This window comes from Narcine bancroftii, chromosome 3 (genome assembly GCF_036971445.1).
Source record: "Narcine bancroftii isolate sNarBan1 chromosome 3, sNarBan1.hap1, whole genome shotgun sequence".
Taxonomy (NCBI): Eukaryota; Metazoa; Chordata; class Chondrichthyes; order Torpediniformes; family Narcinidae; genus Narcine; species Narcine bancroftii.
This window is the reverse complement of record NC_091471.1, coordinates 61416528-61439688: the sequence shown is the minus strand read 5'-3', so window position 1 is coordinate 61439688 and position 23161 is coordinate 61416528. Positions and strand designations below refer to the sequence as shown.

The window sequence follows — 23161 nt, the reverse complement described above, 5'->3', positions numbered from 1 at the left end:
AAGAGAAATCTCATTGATCAGAGAAGAAAGAAAATAGGTGGGAAGCTGGAGAAAAGGAGACAGAGAGGAAGGAAAGAGAGACCAGGGAGGACAGGGTTAACAGAACTTGGAGGTCAATATTAATGCTTCCTGGTTGGATGTTGCCTTGGTGCAATATAACATGATATTCCTTCAATTAATGACTGGCCTGAACTTGGTGGTTCATAAGGCCATGTACAGGCATATCAGTGGGGCTTTGTGGTTGGCCACTGGGAGTTTGTGATTTGAGGGGCAAGTTTGGCACGTCTGAAAAGAAACGAGTCTGAATGCACATTAAGTACATAGAAAGAAATCTTTATTAACGCGCCAGTGAGGTTGTCCTCCCTCATACATGCATGGATCACGCATGCCCAGGGAGATTGCAAATGCACGTGGCACCAATCAACCAATATCCGCTATAGCAGTGGTGCTCAACCTTTTTTTGCCCTAGGCCCCATTTTAATTTAAAAAAAACCCATGCCCCACCATTAGCATAAAAAAGTGATATATTCAAAAGAAGTTTTCATTAAATCATTTACTGCAAGTCTATTTCAATGCAATTAAGATCATGAATACAGTGCAACACATATTTCATATTCAACTACTACAATTTGTCAACCATCTCATGCACACATTCAACAATTGTCATCACTTCAGTGGGAACCTTGCTCTGATGCTGGCTGCAGATTTTTTGATTCAAGGGACTAAATTTGTTAGTTTCAACCTTGTGAGAAACAGAAGTACCTTCACAGAATTTGCTCGAGACAAAAATTGAGAACAAAGAACTTTTATTATACTATTACAACAATGCAAAGTTGGGTGCTTCCCCTTACCCTGGGAATACACACAGATACTGGGGCTGACCCAACTTTTATACATTTCATTTCAGTACAGAGATACCTTCCCCCCAACATTCTTCTGCCTCCTGGATTGGTTTAGCATTAGGTAATTTTGCCCACGTGGATTCTAACTTATCAGTTTATGTGTCTTCCTGCAAACTTGTTAGCCAGAGAAGTATCATGTCTTTGTTCTTCACTCATTAATCAATCCCTAAGACTTGCTAAAGCTATCTACTTGTTATCCTGTTTTGAAGATCCTTAGTTTATTACACTTTTACAACCCTTCCTCTCATTCCAGCATCCCTTCACCCTGATTTCACCCATAATACTTAATCTCTAATGAGCACTTGCTTGACTCCTCACATTCCAGTATCCCTTCACCTTAAGTTAACCCATAATACTTTATTCTTAATTGGCACTTGCTTCCAGTATCTCTGGACTCCTAACATTCCAGAATCCCTCACAACCTTAAATCTCCAAGTTTTGTAATTTCCAGTCGGATTCTTTTAGCTTGTAGCAAATGACTAACAACACTGAAGCCACATGTTACTAAATAAGATAATGGAAAATGTATCAATAGTTCCCTTGCTAAAGTAGTCGAGTTTGTGTATTTCTTTTCAATCTGGATAGACAGCCACGTCATGGTTCTTTTTACTTTGAACAGAGTTTTTCACAGATTCATCATGTTGCATCTCTGATAACTCCTCTTGGTATTGCACTGGAACTTCAGATAAGTCCACCAGCAATGAATGGCTGTGTTAACCAAGATAGAAAATCCATTGCCTTTAAATCACAAAATCTATCATTGAAGTCAGTAACCAACATTTTCAAATGGTCATCAATGACGTTTGTAGCAGCATTAGTTACCTCACACTTATTCAACCAATAAAATTGACTAAAATTTCTTGCAGAAATATTCCTTTGGCCTAATTCTAAAAGTGTAATGAATCCAAATATCTTTGTTTTTGCATCAACGAGTGTCATATTTCTTACTTGGAGATGCTTGTTCAATGAATGCACTTAGTTTCTCAAAAATGTCTGTCAAGTAACTCACATAAGCTTTGCTATCTTTTGTTATCAAGAGCTTCATTGCAGGTTTGGCCTGAGATCAAACAGTTCCATAAACCTTTTGAAGCAGTTTCCCTTTGGCAGTCACCTTACTGCAGTGTGAAGCAATAATCTCGCATGTTCTGCATTTTTATCAACGCAAAACTGCTTAAACAGATGTTCACATCTGTTTGAGCTGTTGCATATTCGAATTTTCGAATGCAGTATCTCGTGTAAAACGGGAAACTTTCTTGGCAACTAAGTTTTCTCAGTGGATAACACAATGCACAACCAGCATGTTTGGATTTTCATCCTTCATTAATTTGAAACATCCTGGGTTTATTTTTTTACCCATCATAGCAGGTGCACCATTTGCAGCACAAGATACAATGTTTCTTTTTGATATTTCATTTTCATGCATATAATTTTTGAGCTTGCTGTATATATCAACTGTAGTAGTAGTTGTTTCTAATGATCCACAAAACAACATCTCTCCTTGAAAAGTCTTCCTGATCGATATATCTCATGTATGCCAATAACGGAGCCTCACTGTCCCTTATGGTAGATTCATCCAATTGTACTGAAATCTTTCCTAATTTCAACTTCTCAATAAGCTGTTTTTCAACATCTTGACCCATGTCATCTATTCTGTTGCAGACAGTACTATTACTCTGTGGCATTACTCGGACATCTTTGTCATTCTTTTGCAGAACTGTTTTGAGAAATAATTAAATTGTGGGTTTAATCATTTCCTCCCCAATCATATAATTCTTCCCATCAGCAGAGAAATTTCATAGCTAGCTTCAAGGGTACGATACAGGGCTGTAGTTTGCACAGCGAATAATAAAGTAATTTTTGATCGATTTTCAAACTTCTTTCAATGATTTAAAATATTCCAATTTCGAATTGACATGGTTAGGATGTTTTACCCTCAAATTAACTTCAAGACTGCCTGCTTTCTTTGATTCATCTGTTGGCACAGTAGACAAAAAGATGCACGTTCATTGGGTACAGCAGGTATAAACCCTAACTTCAAGAATTCCACTGAATATTGACGAACCTTTTGCTTGCTTGGTCTGCTCATTTTGAATATGCAACAGCTCAAGCTCCCTGAAACAGATTAATACAACAGCGCAAACTCCCTAAAACAGATTAATCATTATTTTATTACGTCTTAGAATTGAAAAGTGTAATAAAAGTAATGATCGAATCAAAGGAAGAAAACTGACCCTAAAACAAAATGAAAAAATACTAGTGCAGTTTCTGACATTTCTTGCAGAGAATGCATCAAAACTGTGCTCGCCTTGTGTTTTACTTTCTGGAGTCCCTATTTTTTTCTGATTTTGGTGTCCCCCTCAGGCTGGCACCTGGGGTGGTCTCCCGTCTCCCTATCAATATGCTAGTGCACAAAGATGCATATAGATACATGTCTCACTCATTAATGAACTGAAAAAGTAAAGGGGTATTGTCAGAGACATGATTGTTGAGATAATTTAGAATCCTCGTCGCCAATGAGATAATTTGGAATGGATGATAATAAGACCGATAAGAAAAAATATAATTAATAATGTTAACCAAGGATAACAACAGTTAAAATAAGAGAAACATTTGAAGAGCAAAAACATATGTTAAGAAAATAAAAAGAACAGTGATTTTACTTGGAAGTTACCACAATTGTGTTGAACTGACAGTGTTGCCATGTCACATCTTTCACACCAACATAACGAGTTTATTTTTTCAAACAAATTTTTTAATTGTTTCCCAAAATATTCCTACATCCTACTAAAATATTCTTGTCCAACACCCCACCAAAATATCCCCATGCCCCAACGATGGGGTTTACGCCCCACCTTGAGAATCTATAGAAAGACAGTATAAAACAGTACCCACCACTCCTAGTGAAAGGAATAGAATCCTTGCAGCAGATAGGAAGGGAAGAGTTGTAGGTAACTTGGAGTCAGTGGTTTGATATCATGTCTGCAGATAGTTTGTCTCCTGAAATGAAACAGAGATAGAAAAAGGGAAGAGAGTTACTGAAGATGGACCAAGTTAATTTGAGGTCAGGATGGAAGTTGGTGATAAAGTTGATGAGCTCCTCAAGGATTCAGGAGGTAGCACCAATGTTGTCATCATTATGGGAAAACATTGAAGGAGCCTTGCTTGTGCAGACTTGCAGCATGGATTGTTCGACATAACCACCAAAAAGACAGGCTTAGCTGGGACCAATGCAAATCCCCATAATTGCATCTTTGATTTTGAAAAAGTAAGATGAGCCAAAAGAGAAGTTACTGAGGGCATGTAAAAGTTTTGCTAGGCAGTGGAGGGGGATTGGTTAGTTCTTCTATCCAGGAAGAAGTGGAGAGCCTTAAGTCCTTCTTTAGGGGAAATGGAAGTGTATAGGGACTGGATGACGATGGTGAAAATGAGATGGTCCAACCCAGAGAACTGAAAGGTGAAATCATGGAGAGCTGTCCTGGATGAAAGTTGGAAGGACTGGTCCAAGGGGGATATAATTGATTCGAGGTATGATGATACCAGTTTGATGGGGCAAGAACAGATGAAGGAAATCAGTGCATTTGGTTTTGTACATCATGGGGAGGATGTAAAATTGGGGAGTGTGGCTCTGAGAAACAATGAGATTTAGACTGTGGAAGGGAGATTACCAAATGTGATAGTGTGGGAGATGGTGTCCCCACCAAGAAATCTCATTGTTTCTTGGTGGGGTCCTGTTCAAGGGTTAAGTAAGAGGAGATGTCTGAGAGTGATTGTCTGGGCAATGTTATTTGGTTGATTAACTGAAATTTTTGTAAATCCCCAATGAATTCAAGTGGGTTGATGAAAACCTTTGTTTTCAATACATTTCTATTTTGTCAGTAATCTATATTCTAGCAATTATTTCAGTGTGGAACTTTTAGAATCAGAATTTGTTGTTACGAACAAGTCATGAAATGTGTTTTGCAGAAGCATCACAGGGCAAACATTCATATTATAAACCATCTTACAACATGACTATAAAAAAGTAAAAGTAATGCACAAAAAGTAAGGAAGCGCGACTATGATTCATTGTTCATTCAGGAATCTGATGGCAGCGGGGAAGATGCTGACCTTGTGCCGTTGAGTGCTCATCTTTAGGTTCCCGATGGTAGCAGAATGAAGAGGGCATGGCCTGGGTGATGGGGGTCTTTGAGAATAGAGGCTGTTTTTTTTAAAGACACCGCCTCATGTAGATTTCCTTGATAAAAGTAAAGTCTGGTGCCTGTGATGTCGCATGCCAAGTTAACAGCCCTCTAGCTTTTTCTTGTCCTGAGAGTTGGCGCCTCCATACCAGGCAGTGACGCAACCAGCCAGAACGCTCTCCATGGTACATCTGTAGAAATTTACAAGAATCTTGGGTGATATACCGAATCTCCTCAGAAACCTCACAAAGTATAGCTGCTGGCGAGCCTTCTTTGTGATTGCATCAATGTGGAGGCTTCAGGACAGATCCTCAGACATATTGACACCCAAGAATTTGAAGTTCATGACCCTCTCCACTACTGAGCCCTCAATGAGGACTGGGTCGTGTTCCCTTGACTTCCTCCTGAAGTCCACAATCATCTCCTTGGTTTTGCTAATGTTGAGCACAAGATTGTTGTCGTTACACCCTTCAACGAGCTGATCTCTCTCCCTCCTATTCACGCCCTCATTGCTTTTTATGATTCTGCCAACAGCTGTGGTGTCATTGGCAAACTTTGAAATTGTGCCTGGCCACAGAGTCATGGGTGTGGGCAGTGGGCTAAGCACATATCCTTGGGGTGCACCTGTGTTGATAATCAATGAGGAGGAGACTTTGTTTCCAATCTGTACTGACTGGTCTTCTGACTGGTCAAGGATCCAGTTGCAGGGGTGGGCGAGTACAGAGGCCTAGAGTTTGTAGCTTCTTGACCAGCAGCGAAGGAATAATGGTATTGAAGGCTGAGCTGTAGTTGATGAAGAGCAGCTGTATGATATGAATTGCTGTTTTGAAGGTGATCCAGAGCTGAGTGAAGAGCCAGCAATATTGTATTTGCTTTGGAGCAATTGTGAGCTTAGGTGAATTGCAGTGTGTCCAGATCTTTGCTTAGGCACGTGTTAATTTTGGCCATGACCAGCCTCTCAAAGCATTTCATCACAGTAGGAGTTAGTGCTACTGGACGACAGTCATTGAGGCAGCTCACACAACTCTTCTTGGGTACCAGGATGATTGATGCCCTTTTGAAATAGGTGGGAACCGCTGACTGGCACAATAAGAGATTTGTAGTATGTATTTGAATATGGATGGGCAGGTGATAGAGAAAGGAAATGCTCTGGAAGAAGATGAAGGGCAATTGGCAGGAAAAGGAAATAATGTTGTTATTAAAGATGAGGGAAAACAGGGATTAAGAATTGGGAAATCTCTGAAATTCATATATTTTAATGCCAGGAGTATTGTAAAAAAGGTGGATAAGCTGAAGGTGTGGATTGATACTTGGAAGTATGATGTGGTAGCGATTAGTGAGACATGGTTGCAGGAGGGATGTGATTGGCAGCTGAATATCCCTGGGTTTCGCTGCTTTAGGTGTGATAGAGTCGGAGGGGCAAGAGGAGGTGGGGTTGCATTGCTTGTCAGGACGAATATTACAGCGGTGCTTAGGCAGGCTAGATTAGAGGGCTCGTCCACGGAGGCTATTTGGGTGGAACTGAGGAGTGGGAAAGGAGAGGTTACACTTGTAGGGGTGTATTATAGACTACCCGGAGGGGACCGAGACCTAGAGGAGCAAATCTGTAGGGAGATAGTGGATATTTGTGATAAGCACAGGGTTGTAATTATGGGAGATTTTAATTTTCCACATATAGATTGGGAAACACATTCTGTGAAAGGGCTGGATGGGTTAGAGTTTGTGAAATGTGTGCAAGATAGTTTTTTACAACAATATGTAGAGGTGCTGACCAGAGAAGGAGCAGTGTTAGATAAACTGTTGGCAAATGGGATGGGTCAAGTGACAGAGGTTAGTGTTGGCAAGCACTTCGGGTCCAGTGATCATAATGCCATCAGCTTCAATGTCATTATGGAAAGAGATAAGTCAGGGCCAAGGCTTGAGGTTTTTGATTGGGGAAAAGCTAGATTTGAGGAGATGCGAAAGGACTTGCAGGGTGTGCATTGGGACAATTTGTTTTATAGGCAGTATGTAGACGCTGTTTACATCCCGTACCGCATGGATGGCAGTCTCTTCAATCTGAGGCGCCTGCAAGCTCACACCAAGACACAAGAGCAACTTGTCCGTGAACTACTCTTTGCAGACGATGCCGCTTTAGTTGCCCATTCAGTGCCAGCTCTTCAGCGCTTGACGTCCTGCTTTGCGGAAACTGCCAAAATGTTTGGCCTGGAAGTCAGCCTGAAGAAAACGGAGGTCCTCCATCAGCCAGCTCCCCACCATGACTACCAGCTCCCCCACATCTCCATCGGGCACACAAAACTCAAAACGGTCAACCAGTTTACCTATCTTGGCTGCACCATTTCATCAGATGCAAGGATCGACAATGAGATAGACAACAGACTCGCCAAGGCAAATAGCGCCTTTGGAAGACTACACAAAAGAGTCTGGAAAAACAACCAACTGAAAAACCTCACAAAGATAAGCGTATACAGAGCCGTTGTCATACCCACACTCCTGTTCGGCTCCGAATCATGGGTCCTCTACCGGCACCACCTACGGCTCCTAGAACGCTTCCACCAGCGTTGTCTCCGCTCCATCCTCAACATCCATTGGAGCGCTTTCATCCCTAACGTCGAAGTACTCGAGATGGCAGAGGTCGACAGCATCGAGTCCACGCTGCTGAAGATCCAGCTGCGCTGGATGGGTCACGTCTCCCGAATGGAGGACCATCGCCTTCCCAAGATCGTGTTATATGGCGAGCTCTCCACTGGCCACCGTGACAGAGGTGCACCAAAGAAAAGGTACAAGGACTGCCTAAAGAAATCTCTTGGTGCCTGCCACATTGACCACCGCCAGTGGGCTGATAACGCCTCAAACCGTGCATCTTGGCGCCTCACAGTTTGGCGGGCAGCAACCTCCTTTGAAGAAGACCGCAGAGCCCACCTCACTGACAAAAGGCAAAGGAGGAAAAACCCAACACCCAACCCCAACCAACCAATTTTCCCCTGCAACCGCTGCAACCGTGTCTGCCTGTCCCGCATCGGACTTGTCAGCCACAAACGAGCCTGCAGCTGACGTGGACTTTTTACCCCCTCCATAAATCTTCGTCCGCGAAGCCAAGCCAAAGAGAGAAAGAGTAGAGAGATGGAAGTCTTTTAAAGATCAGATTTTGAAAGTGCAAAAGCTTTATGTTCCTGTTAGGTTAAAAGGAGGGGCAAAAGGTTTGAGAGAGCCGTGGTTTTCAAGGAATATTGGAAACTTGGTTCGAAGAAAAAGGGAGGCATACATTAGGTATAAGAAGCATGGAATTAAGGAGATGTTTGAAAAATACATTGAATGTAAGAGGAATCTTAAGAGAGGAATTAGGAAAGCTAAAAGAAGGTACGAGGAGACTATAGCAAGCAAGGTGAAAATTAATTCAAAAGATTTCTACAAATATGTTAATGGTAAAAGGAAAGCAAAAGACAAAATTGGTCCCTTAGAGAATCAGAGCGGAAAACTGTGTGTGGAGCCTAGAGAAATGGGGGAGATATTGAACAGTTTCTTTTCTTCGGTATTCACCAAGGAGAAGGATATTGGGATATGTGAGATAAAAAAAGCAAATTGGGTAAATATGGAGAATATAGTGATTACGAAAGATGTAGTGTTAGGGCTTTTGAGGAATATAAAGGTGGATAAGTCTCCGGGACCAGACAGGATCTTCCCCAGGACATTGAGAGAAGTAAAGGAAGAAATAGCAGAGGCTCTTACGGTAATTTTCCAAATGTCATTAGAGATGGGGATAGTGCCGGAGGATTGGCGTATTGCGCATGTGGTTCCGTTATTTAAAAAAGGTTCAAGGAGGAAGCCTGGCAATTATCGGCCTGTAAGTTTGACGTCTGTGGTAGGTAAATTAATGGAGAAAGTTCTTAGAGATAGTACTTATAAATATCTGGATAGACAGGGTCTGATCAGGAGCACTCAACACGGATTTGTGGTCGGAAGGTCCTGTTTGACCAATCTGATTGAATTTTTTGAAGAGGTGACTAGGAATGTGGATGAGGGTAGCGCGGTGGATGTTGTCTATATGGACTTCAGTAAGGCCTTCGATAAGGTACCACATGGAAGGTTAGTTAGGAAGGTGCAGTCTTTAGATATAAATTTTGAGATAGTCGAATGGATTGAACATTGGCTGAAAGGGAGAGGCCAGAGAGTGGTAGTGGAAAATTGTCAGGTTGGAGGCCGGTGACCAGTGGTGTGCCTCAGGGATCTGTATTGGGCCCATTGTTGTTTGTTATATACATTAATGATCTAGATGATGGGGTGGTGAATTGGATTAGTAAATATGCAGACGATACTAAGATAGGTGGAATAGTGGATAATGAAGAAGGTTTTCAAGGATTGCAGAGGGATTTGGACTGCTTAGAAAAGTGGGCTGAAAAATGGCAGATGGAATTTAATGCTGATAAGTGTGAGATGCTTCATTTTAGTAAGAAGAATCAGAAAAGGACATACGTAGTAAATGGGAGAGCATTGATGAATACAGAAGAGCAGAAGGATTTAGGAGTAACGGTACATCGTTCCCTGAAGGTAGAAACTCATGTGAATAGGGTGGTGAAGAAGGCTTTTAGTATGCGGGCCTTTATCAATCATTGCATGGAATATAGGAGTTGGGAAGTGATGTTGAGATTGTATAAGGCGTTGGTGCAGCCTAATTTAGAGTTCTGTGTGCAATTCTGGTCGCCTAATTATAGGAAGGATATAAACAGAGTGGAGAGAGTGCAGAGAAGATTTACCAGAATGTTACCTGGGTTTAAGCATCTAGAGTCCAGGGAGAGATTGGGCAGATTAGGTCTTTATTCTTTGGAGCGTAGAAGGTTGAGAGGGGATTTGATAGAGGTATTTAAGATTATGAAAGGGATAGACAGAGTGGATGTGGATAGACTATTTTCGTTAAGAGTAGGAGAGATTGAAACAAGAGGACATGAGTTAAGAGTTAAGGGGCAGAGGTTTAGAGGTAACATGAGGGGGAACTTCTTTACTCAGAGAGTGGTAGTGGTGTGGAATGAGCTTCCGGGAGAAATAGTGGCGGCCGAGTCAATTTTATCATTTAAGAAAAAGCTGGACAGGTATATGGATGAGAAGAAGGTGGAGGGTTATGGTCATTGTGCCGGTAGGTGGGACTAGAGAGGAGTGTTTGGTTCAGTGCGGACTAGAAGGGCCTAATGGCCTGTTTCCGTGCTGTCAGCCTGCAGCTGACGTGGACATTTTACCCCCTCCATAAATCTTCGTCTGCGAAGCCAAGCCAAGAAGATATATTTGTTAAAATGTCCATGAACACTTCGGCTAGTTGATTGGCACAGATTTTCAGTAACCAGCCAGGTACAAATCTAAGCATTTTTTCATTAGTAATATATCAATGTGTTTTCATGCAGAACTCATGGGAGACTGTAGGTAAAAAGAAAAGTCTTGGCACTGGTAAGGATAATGTCCTGGAAAATAAGGAAAACCGAGATAAGCGTGGAGTAAAAGAAGTCAGTCAGATGCATGGGAGTTCCTCTAGACGAGGCAAAGGAAATCGGGGCAGGGAATGTAAGTATAACATGAAAGAGTTGTTAATCAATTGGTTAGCTTTTACATACCTTTATTATTGAAATTTTCCAATTTTTAAATTGCAGACAAAATTGAGGAGAATGGAGTGGATAGTGCCTTAAATGATCGGCACTCAGAACAAGGCAGACGTGGACGCAGCCGAGGTGAGACTAATTTAAATCCTGTTTAATTTTTTTTGTAATGCTATAATGCCACTAGTATCAGAAAATATTAATATCTACAAGTGCAATAACAGAGTAGAAAAGAACCAGAGGCCTCTAACAACCTTTCCCCAACTCAAGAGGGTGTAATTACTGTGTAATTTCTTGGGAAAAGCAAAATCAGGGCTTGAAATGAAGACCAGTTGGAGATTTTACCTGGAATGATCAAATGTAATAGGTAGTTCAGCCATTCTCAATGTGCGCCACAGCACATTTAAATAAAAGCCTTGTTTTCTTTTCATCTCAAGTATTTTGTTTTTTATGTAGTTGGTAGGAGAGCAAAAACAAAATCTTGTCTGCTTCACAGGGAAAGTGCCCCATAAACTTTGAGTTGAGTTGTAAGGAGCCAAAGCCTGTTAGAATCTATTTTGGATCCTGGGGTTCCAAACTTTTAAGACCTTGTCAAAAGCCTATCTAAAGTCCACACCAAACAAACAAACCTCATTGCTTTCTCTACACTTTGTTTCCACTTTTCCTAATTTAAAAATTAGGATCAATTTAAAGAAAAATTTTTTTTTTTAATTGATCCAACCTTTTCCAAGTGTGTCTTTATTTTTTCCAATAACTTCCATCAACTATCGTTAGACTCACAAGCCTGTAATTACCTGCTTTATCCTGACTGTCATCTTGAATAATAGTTTACTCATTTTCAGTCATCTGATTCCTTACTTGCCCATGAAGATTTTAAAATCTCTGATGGAGCCCCACAATCTCCTCCTTTTACTCACAAAGGCATCACATCCTGCTCCATTTTACTCGTAATTTGTTCCAGAATTTTCCCACCTCATCTACATTTTCCAAGATCAATGTTCTTTTTACTGAATTCAAGTGTAAAATATATTAATTTAAGACCCAATCTACATCTTCTATCTCTGTAATATTTATCCCTTTGGTCCTTGGTTATCATTTTCTCTAGAATATCCTTAAAAGGGTTGGAATTTTTTTCTTAATCCAGTGATATTTATTTCCAGCACTTTGTCCTCTTAATTTCTGAAGTATCCAGCTTTAATAAGAGTCATTGAGCATGTAACCGGCATTGTAACCTTGAAGTCTCTCCATTTGATTAACTCCCATTTGTTTGATGTAGATTTGCCTGCAATTATCTGTTCATGATCTAGTTGTATCAATTCCTGTCTTAGGATATTGAAATCTATGTCTATCTTAATTTCTGGTCTATTCTTAGCCATTTCCATACCTACCTTGAAACCTAATCTCCAAGTCTCTCAACATTCTATTTGCCTGGCTATATGCTTTAAGATTAAGTTTAATATAGCTCTTATCCAGTGGGCTAAAAGGTCAAAAGGTCTCTTGGATGCACATTAAAATTTACATCCTTTATGAAGCTTCTCAGTTAATCCCTTCCCCCCCCCCCCCCCCCCCCCCGTATAATTTATTATTGCTCTTTTTTTTTTTTGGTAATAATGTTTACATATCCACTTTATTTCTTCTTGTTGGCTGTAAGACTGGTGGTATATTTCTAGCAAAGTGAATGCTCCCTTTCTCTTTCTGTTCTATTATACTGACAATATGTATATGTATGTATTTGTTAGAAGTTTATCAAGATGTCACCTGAATATGTGAATTCATGGATAACAGATCAACAAGAACAGAATGCAACTTGTTTTAAAAAAAAAATTAATTTGAGTACTTTTCTTCAGTTTAAACATTGTAGTGGTCTGAGATTATTTTCAACATGTGAATGACAGACCCCCGATTTCATTGGTCTTGATAATAAAAAGAATTCTGCAAATATTTATCTGGCTGGGTGGGGAATATTTGTGGGGAAGGAAGCATATAACTGGCATTGTATTGGAGGGGAAAAATTCAAATGAGTTTTGTAATGTAAATACAATTGAGAGGGGATGCACAAGATCAAAAAGAGAAAGATAAGGTTGATGTTGCAAGGCAGAAACACTATATATGGTAAAAAGGTAAATAAAAATGTGTATTTAAGAAGGGAGGTATGGCAACATCGTTACCTTAAATTGCTTTGTTATAGGACTATTTAATGACAAAATGAAGAGTCAGTATCTTAGCATCTATGCCCCAAATTCAGTCCTTTGTGGAACTTGCATGTCCCCCCCATGACCAATGCCTGGGTTCCTCTTACATATTAAAATGTGCAGTTTCATTAGTTAATTGGCTAGTGCAGATTGCCTTCATATAGGTAGCATCTGGACAGGGTTGAAAAGCTGTGAGGAGAATAAATTGGGATTAGTTTCAAAGGGTTCTTGATGGTGGGCATGGATTGAAGGGCCAGTTTCCATGAATTTTGACTAGGAAAAAAAAACTTTTTTGTTTAGAGTACCTTGGATATGCAGTTTGGAGCTAAAGTTGGCAGTTTTCAGTAAGGGGTAATTTATTACTGCATATCAGAAAAGGATAATATGTGTTGGCTCTCAAAGCATTTCATCACAGAGAATTTAGAGTGACTGGGCGATAGTCGTTGAGGCAGCTCACTGCTCATATTGGTCACTGGGATGATTGATACCTCTTTTAAGTAGGTAGGAACCTGCTGCAATGAGAGGTTGAAAATACAGACACATTGTTCCATGATACAGAAAAATAGGTTCAGAAAGAAAGCTTGTGACACATTAATCAAAGTATTGAATGCAGGAATTGGGATGTTGGGTTCAAGGAGGATCTTCATTACTGATTTTTGACTGCGGTCATTTGCTATTTTTAAAAAATAAATCTCTTTAAAATTTCTCAAACTTGTGATGTAGTTTGATTATTATTTTTGCTTCACGGAGCCTTATATTTCCCTTTGTTAGATAAAGCATTTTGGCTGCAATTATGAATTTCTAATATATAATCAAATTCAAATTTATTATTTTAGCGGTCAAGGCATTTTTTTTAAAAAAGCCATTTGACCTATTGTTAGAGAGCGTGAAAGGAGAAAAAAAGAAAATATAGAAGGCCAGCTACTCTGAGGTCATGAACACAAGAATAAGCAGTTAAGACGCTCAATACAATTTAAAATTAATTTTTTTTAAAAAACAATTTTGTTTTAAATTTAGACATGCAGTACAGTAACAGGCCCTCCTGGCCAATGAGCCATGCTGCTCAAGTGCCCAATTAACCTCTGCATTTTGAAGGGTGGGAGGAAACTGGAGCACCCAGAGGAAACCCAGGCAGACACAGGGGGAATATACTAACTCCTTTCAGACAGCTCTAGATTCAAACCCATGTCATTGGCGCTTTAATAACATTGTGCTAATAGCTATACTAACCATTGAATTGTTTCTACATGTGAAATGTAAAATCTGCTTTGCATTGCATCTACCAACTGGTTAGTTTGCATTTCCTCACAAATTTATCATGGTATGAAAACCATGTGAATTGTACAACTGCTGTTGAATATTGATTTATTTTGTGTAGATTAGCAAGAGCATATAGAAGCAAACTGTAGTACTAATTCTGCATATGATCTTTTTAAAAAAATTATTTTTGGGCAAAATATCATCGCATTTTAACCTGAGATTTTTAAAAAATGTATCCAGGCTTTAATACAAGCTGCTTGTTGTGCTTGTAATCCACTTTAGAGATCAAGCGTCCATTTAAAAATTATTTTGGGTTCTTGTGTAATTAGTTAATTTCAAGATTAAAATTACATAAACACTTTTTTAAAAAAAAAGTTCTTTCCAAAGTTTGAATTTGGTGGTAGATTATGAAATAGACAAGAGAGGTGAATTTCCCCTTAATTCTTGTATTTTGTCATACATTTACATCTCTTTACTTCCAGCAAATATCACATGCTACGTTTTAATTTGATGAACAAAAACCAGTATCAATTTTTTTTAAAAAGTGCCATCTTCAATATTTAAATTAAACAGGCTTTGACAATTTAGTCATAATTTCCAAGTTCCTTGATCTCTTTTCAGGTTACTCTTTGAATTCTCAGGTTGCTTTTGAAATGTATCTCTTGGCTTTTCATTAAATCTTGTATTATGAGGTAGAGCCAAGACATAAGGAATTCTATGTTGGTGCACTTTGAAGTACAGACTGCTGTCCAAACCTATGGAAGAGGCCTGAGGAAATGCATCAAAAAAGTTGTGTTTTATTCAGTTGATGTTTGAGTATATCTTGGAGGCCTAGCACCACCCACCGAAGGATACAGTTGGCCAGTTAGCTGCAACCTCTATGCGTGCTCTATTGAGGTGGCACTGACCCAGTGTTGATGTTAGATCACAATTTGAAAATTTGGAGTCACAAGCTAATTTTATACATTTAATTACCATATTATTAAATTTTGCAGGATATGGTGGACGTAGCAGAGATAGGGGAGCAGCAAGATTTTCAACACAAGGAATGGGGTAAGCATTTCAAACAAGTAGGATTCTGAATTGAAAACTTGATTACTGAAATTGATTGCTCCATTAATACAAATGACTTCATAATTTTCAAAATCTCTTATTAAAGCTTGTAATTGCATTTTTTTTGCTGATTTAAATTGGGAGGGTAACAGTCCTTGTGTTGCCAAGAGACCTTGGAACATTATAAAAAGATATAAAAGGTAAAGACAATCAAAAGGAATACTTTGAGGAAAATTCAAAGTAGTTTTCAAAATTTTAAATCCTTTGTTCATTGGTGCTCTTTCCTGATTGCATAATTAAGCTCATAGGAAGATAGACCTGTCATGAGGCCAATTCATGTCAGGCCTCTGCCTGGAGGCTGGCTACAAGACCAGATCAAACACTTAAAACTTGCCTTTCAGACAGTAGCCCTAAAAGCCTGTTCCAGCGTCGCAGCTTTGTTGTGCCCTCCTGAGCTGATGGAGGCGGGGCAACTGGTGCTGTAATGCCACGCATTATAAATACGTGGCAGAGCATGGCCGTCTTCCCAACCCATAATCGGCCATGCAGCTGGAACTGCTCTGTGTTTCCCAGAACATTTCCAGCTGTGTGGAGGATTATGGGTAGGGAAGACGGCCATTGCTCTGCCGCATTTTGAGCTACCGAGAGCGACCCTGAAAGCCTAAGCAGCCTGGTGAAGCTGTCACAGCCTTTACCAGCCACCCCCGATGGCTCCCATCCACTGTCCCTGCCTTGAGGGGGTCATGGAAGGAGAGGAATGAGTGGAGAGATGGGTCGTGGGCTGATGGTATCATCAGCCCACCCCTAACCAGCCTCTTACAGCAGCTATGCATTCAGGTCAGGCAGCAGAGCCCTGTGCACCGCCAATCATCCTTCTCTGAGAAGGGTTGGAATCGGCACCTTGGAGCCGGCCACGGCACATTCAGAGAGGTAAGTCTTTAGGCATAAGGGCGAAGAACCTCTGCCTTTACAGACAGGTGCTTTCCCTGCCTGAAAGTGCCTATACTGATTGTTGTTTGGGGGTTATTGAAAGACGTTAAGCATGTTAATTTTAACTGGACCTCTGACTTGATTCATTTTCCTGCCTTGATGCATGAGCCATTTTCTTGGCTGCTCTGAAGTGAGGGTCATGATGTGAAATAATTGCTGGAATCATTGCTTACTGTTTAGGAAACATTCCAATTGTTAGGTAGTTTTTTGATTGCTGGAGAATTATGTCAATGTGCTTGAATCAATTTGATCTTCTATTTTACAATAAAGTTAAACAACATTTACAGTATTAACACATCGTATAGAAAAAAAACTGTACAATTGCACTTTTTACTGGACCGTTGTGTTTTCTTGAAATTATTCCAACTCTGCATTGAATTCCAGGGAGAATATTCTGGATTTGTGTAATCAACACTTTTATTTTCAAATAGTTTGAATTTATTAATTATGCTCTCCATAATGTTTGGGACAAAGACATTTTTTTCCTTTATTTTCCCCTGTGCTCCACAGTTTTAAATTTGTTATCAAGCAATTCATGTGATTAAAATGCACATTCCAAATTTTATTGAAGTGTATTTGTGCACATTTTGGGTTAACCATGTACAAATTACAGCACTTTTTATACATGGTCCCATCATTTCAGGACACCATAATATTTAGGACATAGCAATGGTATATATATATATATATATTAAAGTAGTCATGTTTAGTACTTTGTTGCATATCCCTTGCATGTAATGACTGAAGTCTATTTCATAGAGATCACCAGGTGCTGAGTATCTTCTCTGATGATGCTCTGCTAAGCCTATACTTCAGCCACCTTCAGCTGGCTCCTGCTTGTTTTAGGGGCTTGTCCCCTTAAGTTTTCTCTTCAGCATATTGAAGGCATGCTCAATTGGATTTAGATTGGATGACTGTCTTGTCCATTTAAGTATTTTCCAGTTTTTTTTAGCTTTGGAAAAACTCCTTTGTTGCTTTAGCAATATGTTTGGGATTATTGTGTTGCTGTAGGATGCAGTGCTGTCCAATGAATTTGGAGGCATTTGCTTTAAGATCAGATGTTTTTATACATCTCAGAAGTCATTTTACTACTGCTATCAGCAGTTATATCATCAATGAAGATAAGTGCACCACTGCCTGTGGCAGCCCAGGCCATAACACCTCCACCTCAGTGTTTCACAGATGAGCTGGTGTGCTTTGGATCTTGGGCAGTTCCTTTACACCCCCACACTTTGCTCTTGCCATCATTCTGATACAGATTAATCTTGGTCTCTTCTGTCAACAAGACCTTTTTCCAGAATTCTTTTAAATACTTCTTGGCAAACTGTAATCTGGCCATCCTGGTAGTTTGCATTTTGCAGTATAGCCTCTGTATTTCTGCTCACAAAGTCTTCTGAGGACATTAGTCATTGACATATCCACACCTGCCTCCAGAAGAATGTTTTGATCTGTTGGATAGGTGTTTAGGGATTTTTCTTCATTATGATTAGAATTCTTCTGTCATCAAGGTCTTCCTTGGAATATACTGATCTCACCAGTATGCTCTTTCTTCTTAATGATGTTCCAACAGTTGATTTCGGTGATCCTTAGGTTGGGGTGATGTCTCTTACTATTTTATTCTCGTTTTCAGCCTTATAATGGCTTCTCTAAATTACATTGGCACAGCTCTGGTCATCTTGTTGAAAAATGGCATCTACAGCTCCAAAGTAATCAGAAGCTCAGAGGCAAGCCAAGCTCTCCAATACCTGCACCAATGAAGCAATTAAACACACCTGAGTAATCACAAACACTGGTGAAGCCAATGTCCCAAACATTATGGTGCCCTGAAATGGGGAAGTATGCATTAAAAAAAATGTTGTAATTTCTATGTGGTCAAACCAAAATGTATATGAATAAAATCTGGAATGTGCACCTTAATCACTTGTGAGTTGTTTGATTACAAATTAAAAACTGTGGGTGGAGCACAGGGGCAAATAAATAAACAAAGTATCTTAATCCAAAACATTATGGAGGACACTGTTGTGGGCATTCAGGAAGACCATATCAATTCTCTCTGAACTACTGAAATTAACTTGAAAGTCTGGATTTTTCCCCCTAAACCACTAAGAAGTAAGTTCTTCCACTGGAATATAATTTTTGAGACCAAGAATCTCTATCAAGTTAGATTTAGTTCATCTATTTCAAACAATGTAATATCCTTGTATAACAGATTATGTTATATAGATATGTTTTAAAGGGGATAAATTGTGGCGTTTTTTAGTGTAGGTCACATACAAACACTTAAAACATCTCATTTAAAATGCCAGAGCTCTGCTCAAGCCAGACAGTACAGGCTCTGAGTGCCTTTGCAAAAACTTTGAAGACTGCCTATAAAGATGTCACAAGTAGATGTTAATTGGACATGCCATGGAGTAATGGATTATTATTTTGGAAGGCAACATATGAACTAACTCGGAAGATTTGGTATGGAGCCGCAATCTGTCTGAGTGCAGAGAGCTGTTCAAAGAGGGTCATGTGGTTTTCTCTGAATGAGAGAGAATTCTGTTCTACAGTTCAGCAGCAGCAGCTGGGACTGGAACAGGACAAGCTGGCAAACTTGTGGACAAACCCCATTTTGAAGATGGGTTGTGAGTTCTTAGTTCAGTCTGGTCAAAGCCCTTGTGGTTCATACAAGAGGAGATGGCTGGCTGTTTAATGTTTCTCTTGAAATAAGGGAAACAAAAAGGAACTCTGGTGACCTGAAAGAAAGATGTTATTGTCTGGAAAGATGGTGCAAGTTTCTTCAGGAAGACACTGAAGTTGCTGATCATAAGGAATCAGTTGTGGATGTCCAATGAGCAACAAATCTCTCTGAAAACCGACAAGAACCTTCCTGAGTGGTAGCCATTTATCTTTCAAGCATCAAAGCCTGGTGAACTTTATAAATGTTAAATTCTGTGCACAGTATAAGAATTGCCTGCAACCAGTGAACTTGGAGGAGTGAGAAGTGAGATTGGACTCTGAATTAAAGAACTTTACGCACACATTACATACATATGCACTTAGAAGGGGATTAAGTTGGGTTAAGTTTAAAGATAATTAAAAGCAACTTTTGTTTAAGTAACCATTTGTCTTGGTGAATTTCTATTGCTGCTAGGTTTTGGGGTCTTCTGGGCCCAGAACACTGAAGTAAATGCAATTTTTTTTGTAAAAGATTAAAGTAACTAGCAAAAGGTGGCTTCCCTGAATTTGATCAGAGAACATTAACATTTTTTAATAATTGGATTTCTTTTTTTTTGTATGTACAGAACCTTCAACCCAGCAGACTACCGAGTTTCTACAACTGATAGACATGGTACAACATCTGAAATTTGGGAGGCGGGTCAAAACAATGGAACAAGTAGGAAGATATCAGTTTAAAATATTTTTACCACAAATTTTGCAAAATGTTAGTGTTTTGTTGAATTGTGTATTTAATGATTTTCAGGCACTTGGCAAAATTCCATGGAGGACTGTATTACTGAAGACTGTAATGAAGATGTAAGTATCCACAACATGCATAAAAATCTGCTTTGCAAAATGATAGATAACAAAGAAATACATCTATTCTGCATTAGGTTAAATTATACTATAACAACAAGTTTGATATATTTAGTTTCTATACTGTGGTTTTGTTGCAGTTGGTACAGGTATTAAAAGGGTTAGTTGTATTTAGCAAAGATTTAAATTTGTTGAATTAATATGTTTACATTAATGATTCCCACATTGGATGCTGCTTCTCCCCTGTGGATGGTGGAAAGATCCAAGGGGGCGGTGAGGGAACAGGGGGTAGTCAGGGAAAAGGGGGTGTTTCAAACCTTCATTCTTATTATTATTCATTCCACTGCAAAGTTTAATGAAGAAGCCAGTGCAGTAATTTTTCAGGCCAGACTCAGGGTGGCAGTAGTGAGGAAAATAAACAGTGACAAGGGATTCTCGTGAGAGCTGAGTTGCTGGCCGCCATGTTGTAATGGCGTCATTACCTCCTTGCTCAGCACTGCTGTCACTAACCCCCCCCCCCCTTGCTCAACGCTGACACTAACTACTAACTCCCCTCATCCTGCTCAGCACTGCCACTGATTCCCCCCCCCCCACAGCACCGTCATTGACCCCCCCCTCCCCAGTGCTGCTACTGCTTGTAATCTGCTTGTTTAGTTTCCACACCTTAATTTTCATGCTCTTTTTGTATCAACCTAAATTTAGTATTTCATTCAAATCATCTGTATAAATAGTTTTTAAAACAAGTTTAGGCTCCAGCCTGATCCTTTTGGGTACTACTCGTTATATCTTGACAATTACAAGAAGATCCATTTATTCCTGATTACAGTGAATGCATACTTCCAGAATCATCCGGCATGATCTAGAGAGAGAATTCTCCACTTTCCCTGAGCTGATGGTTTGTCTGAAATTTTTTAACAGTTTAAGCAAAAATTTTAACTGAGGGTCTTTTTAATCAAAGTGCCTCAGTTCCATGGGTAGCTTAGTTGACCTTTTGCAGAATTTATTTGATATGCAGTTTGAAAATAGCTGTTACTGTCTTGAGATGAATTGATGAAATAGGCATGCATCATCCTATTTAACATGATTTTTTTAAGCATCTTACAGAAACAAAGGTCTTTACTGCTTCTATGGTTGCAAGAATAGACAACCAAATCACACCTGCATCAAGGTATGAAATATAGCATTGATGCGATATTTGGCATTGATTAACCAGTTATATATTGTGTAATATATTGCTACAGGTATATATTAAGATGACCATTGAAATTTGAAATGGGGATACAACAAAAAAATTAACTTGTGAATACATGTTACTAATTTTAATGAATTCTAAATATTATGATTTGAAGCAGACACTGTAATGCAGTTGTTGTTTTTACAAAAAAATGTTCATTATTGTTTTTATTTGAATTGACTTTTGAACCCAAATTTGAAACACAACTTTGGTTCTTGCTAAATGCAGTCATTTCTCACTGTTCATCTTTCAACAATTTTATATTTGTTTACTTAAAATAAATCATTAATAGTTGCTCATGTGAAGCAGCTAGAATCAAAGTTTATAGAATCATCTCTTGGATGGGTTGCAATATATTCTTCTAATTTACGATCTAATATATAATTAACACAATACGATCTCAACAGTAAATCTATAAAAGCATTTCTTTCCAATTATTGCTTAGTTTTAGGGTCGAATTCATTTGACCATTCTTCCTTTCTGCAACTGTTGACTTGTATCTGTACCAATGTAATTGTAATTATCGAACAATGTACAGCTTTGCATCCATAAAGTTTTTAACTTAATTTTAAGGATAATAGTTTAATTTAAAGTATCCATGGGTCTTTGTGTCACTCTTTAACTCAACATTTAATATATTGAGCTATGCCTTTTTGCTTTTTCTTGTTTGAACTACTGTAGGGTACTGTACTGATTAGAATGTAATTGAATAAAAGTTTACACTAAACTGAGATTATTTGGCACTTTCAAATTTTAAAATTCTTTCCCCTTTCAAAACAAATGTTCTGACTTATTTTGGAAAGTTATGTTAGATTTATAAAGCCATGCATTTTTGTATAAAGATATACAACCTAATGTTACGTATCCCCTGAATCTATTTATAGTCCTTGCAGAACCTGTTAAAAGGTCTTAAAATAAACTTCTTTTTCTTTTAAAGCACTGATCTTGCCACATTGCTTCAAAAGCCCTCAAATATTACTATAACAGAAAACCACTCAAATGAAGCACCCCAGCAGGGAAACCTCTCTCAGCCACTGGTGTTCATCAGTTCCCAAAATGATCCAATTTCATCAGTGGAAGGAAAGTCCAATGCTGTGAATTCCTACTCTCAGAATCCGGTAAACCAAAATAATTGCTTTTCATTTTGATATTTGTTTTCTGTATAAATTAGTGTGACTTAAATGGCATGATGGTGTATGTTTTGTTGGAGTTGTTTTCTCATTCAGAACAGGTCTTCTGCAGCACTTGGGTTTGATCTTCTGTTTTCTAATCAGAAATTATGTAAAGCATGTTCCCTTATGTGGAATCTGAAAATGTTTTTTCCTTTACAATTGCAGCAGTATGTTGCTTTGATTCCCTTTTCTTCCTCTATCATTTTACATCTTCTTAATTGTAGGAAGTTTTGGACCATTAGTTTTATGTTGGTAAGACTTGTAGTTTCGCAGCAGAAATATTTCTCCTGCTTTTATCTTCTGACATGACTAATAAGCTAAGCATTTAAGTATTGCTGAGATTTTGCTCAATTTCTGCTGATGGATTGCTACATTGGAGCAGGTTGCTGCATCAAAAAATGAATGGAAGTGGGCTACGTACCAGGGGAGCAATTGACCTGAAGTGACAGTTTCTTGAATCAGGTGCTCTGCAAAGGGAATTTGACCATCATCATTTGGTAGTTTTCACTTGAGAGTTCTCCAAAGCATTTGAGAAGGGGCGATTGTGTTGTCATGGACTTGTGGGAAAAAAAATATGGTTAATTTAATATTCCTGTAAAATCTATTCTAGATGCTTCAAGCTTGCTTTTATTGCTCATAGTAGTTGCTTCTGCTGTCAATTAAGAAGATCTTTGCTCAGAAAAGAAACAAGTTCAAGCACATATATTATGGAAGCTGACAACTTGAAGTTTTGTAACTGATATTTTTTGGTAGTTTGATTCTTTTGTACAAACTTGTCCTTCATTGTTTTTCTTGTCATCAATTTAAGGAACACTTCTTGGTAAATTATATATTTGATTCCTTAATTTTTCAAAAAAATAATTTCTCATTGCAACGTATAGATGGCAACGTAGAAAATCAGTTAGAAAATTGAAAGCAAAATTTGTTTTCAACTTAAAACTGGAGAAAATAAAAGGGAGGGAAGAAAATATTTCTGTCTTGAGTGGAGCATCTGAATAGCAAAATGGTTAGACTGTACATTATATAGATTTTAATAGAATAAAGTATGGGGTTTGTTGATTAATTGGTGTATTTGGGCC

General features: G+C 38.8%; 1 protein-coding gene across 4 annotated transcripts in view; it reads left to right on the top strand.

Annotated features, from left to right (window-relative positions):
• ubap2a (ubiquitin associated protein 2a) overlaps nt 1-23161 on the top strand; it is a 157844-nt gene that overhangs the window by 52013 nt on the left and 82670 nt on the right. For 2 of the 4 annotated variants that reach the window (XM_069924156.1, XM_069924157.1), the window contains 7 exons: nt 10474-10630; nt 10717-10794; nt 15110-15167; nt 19445-19536; nt 19624-19676; nt 20771-20844; nt 21848-22028. In XM_069924156.1, coding sequence (XP_069780257.1) covers nt 10474-10630; nt 10717-10794; nt 15110-15167; nt 19445-19536; nt 19624-19676; nt 20771-20844; nt 21848-22028 — 693 coding nt within the window. Of the gene's footprint in view, nt 1-10473; nt 10631-10716; nt 10795-15109; nt 15168-19444; nt 19537-19623; nt 19677-20770; nt 20845-21847; nt 22029-23161 lie in introns of those variants that run through there. The other 2 variants (XM_069924158.1, XM_069924159.1) reach the window with 2 other exon arrangements.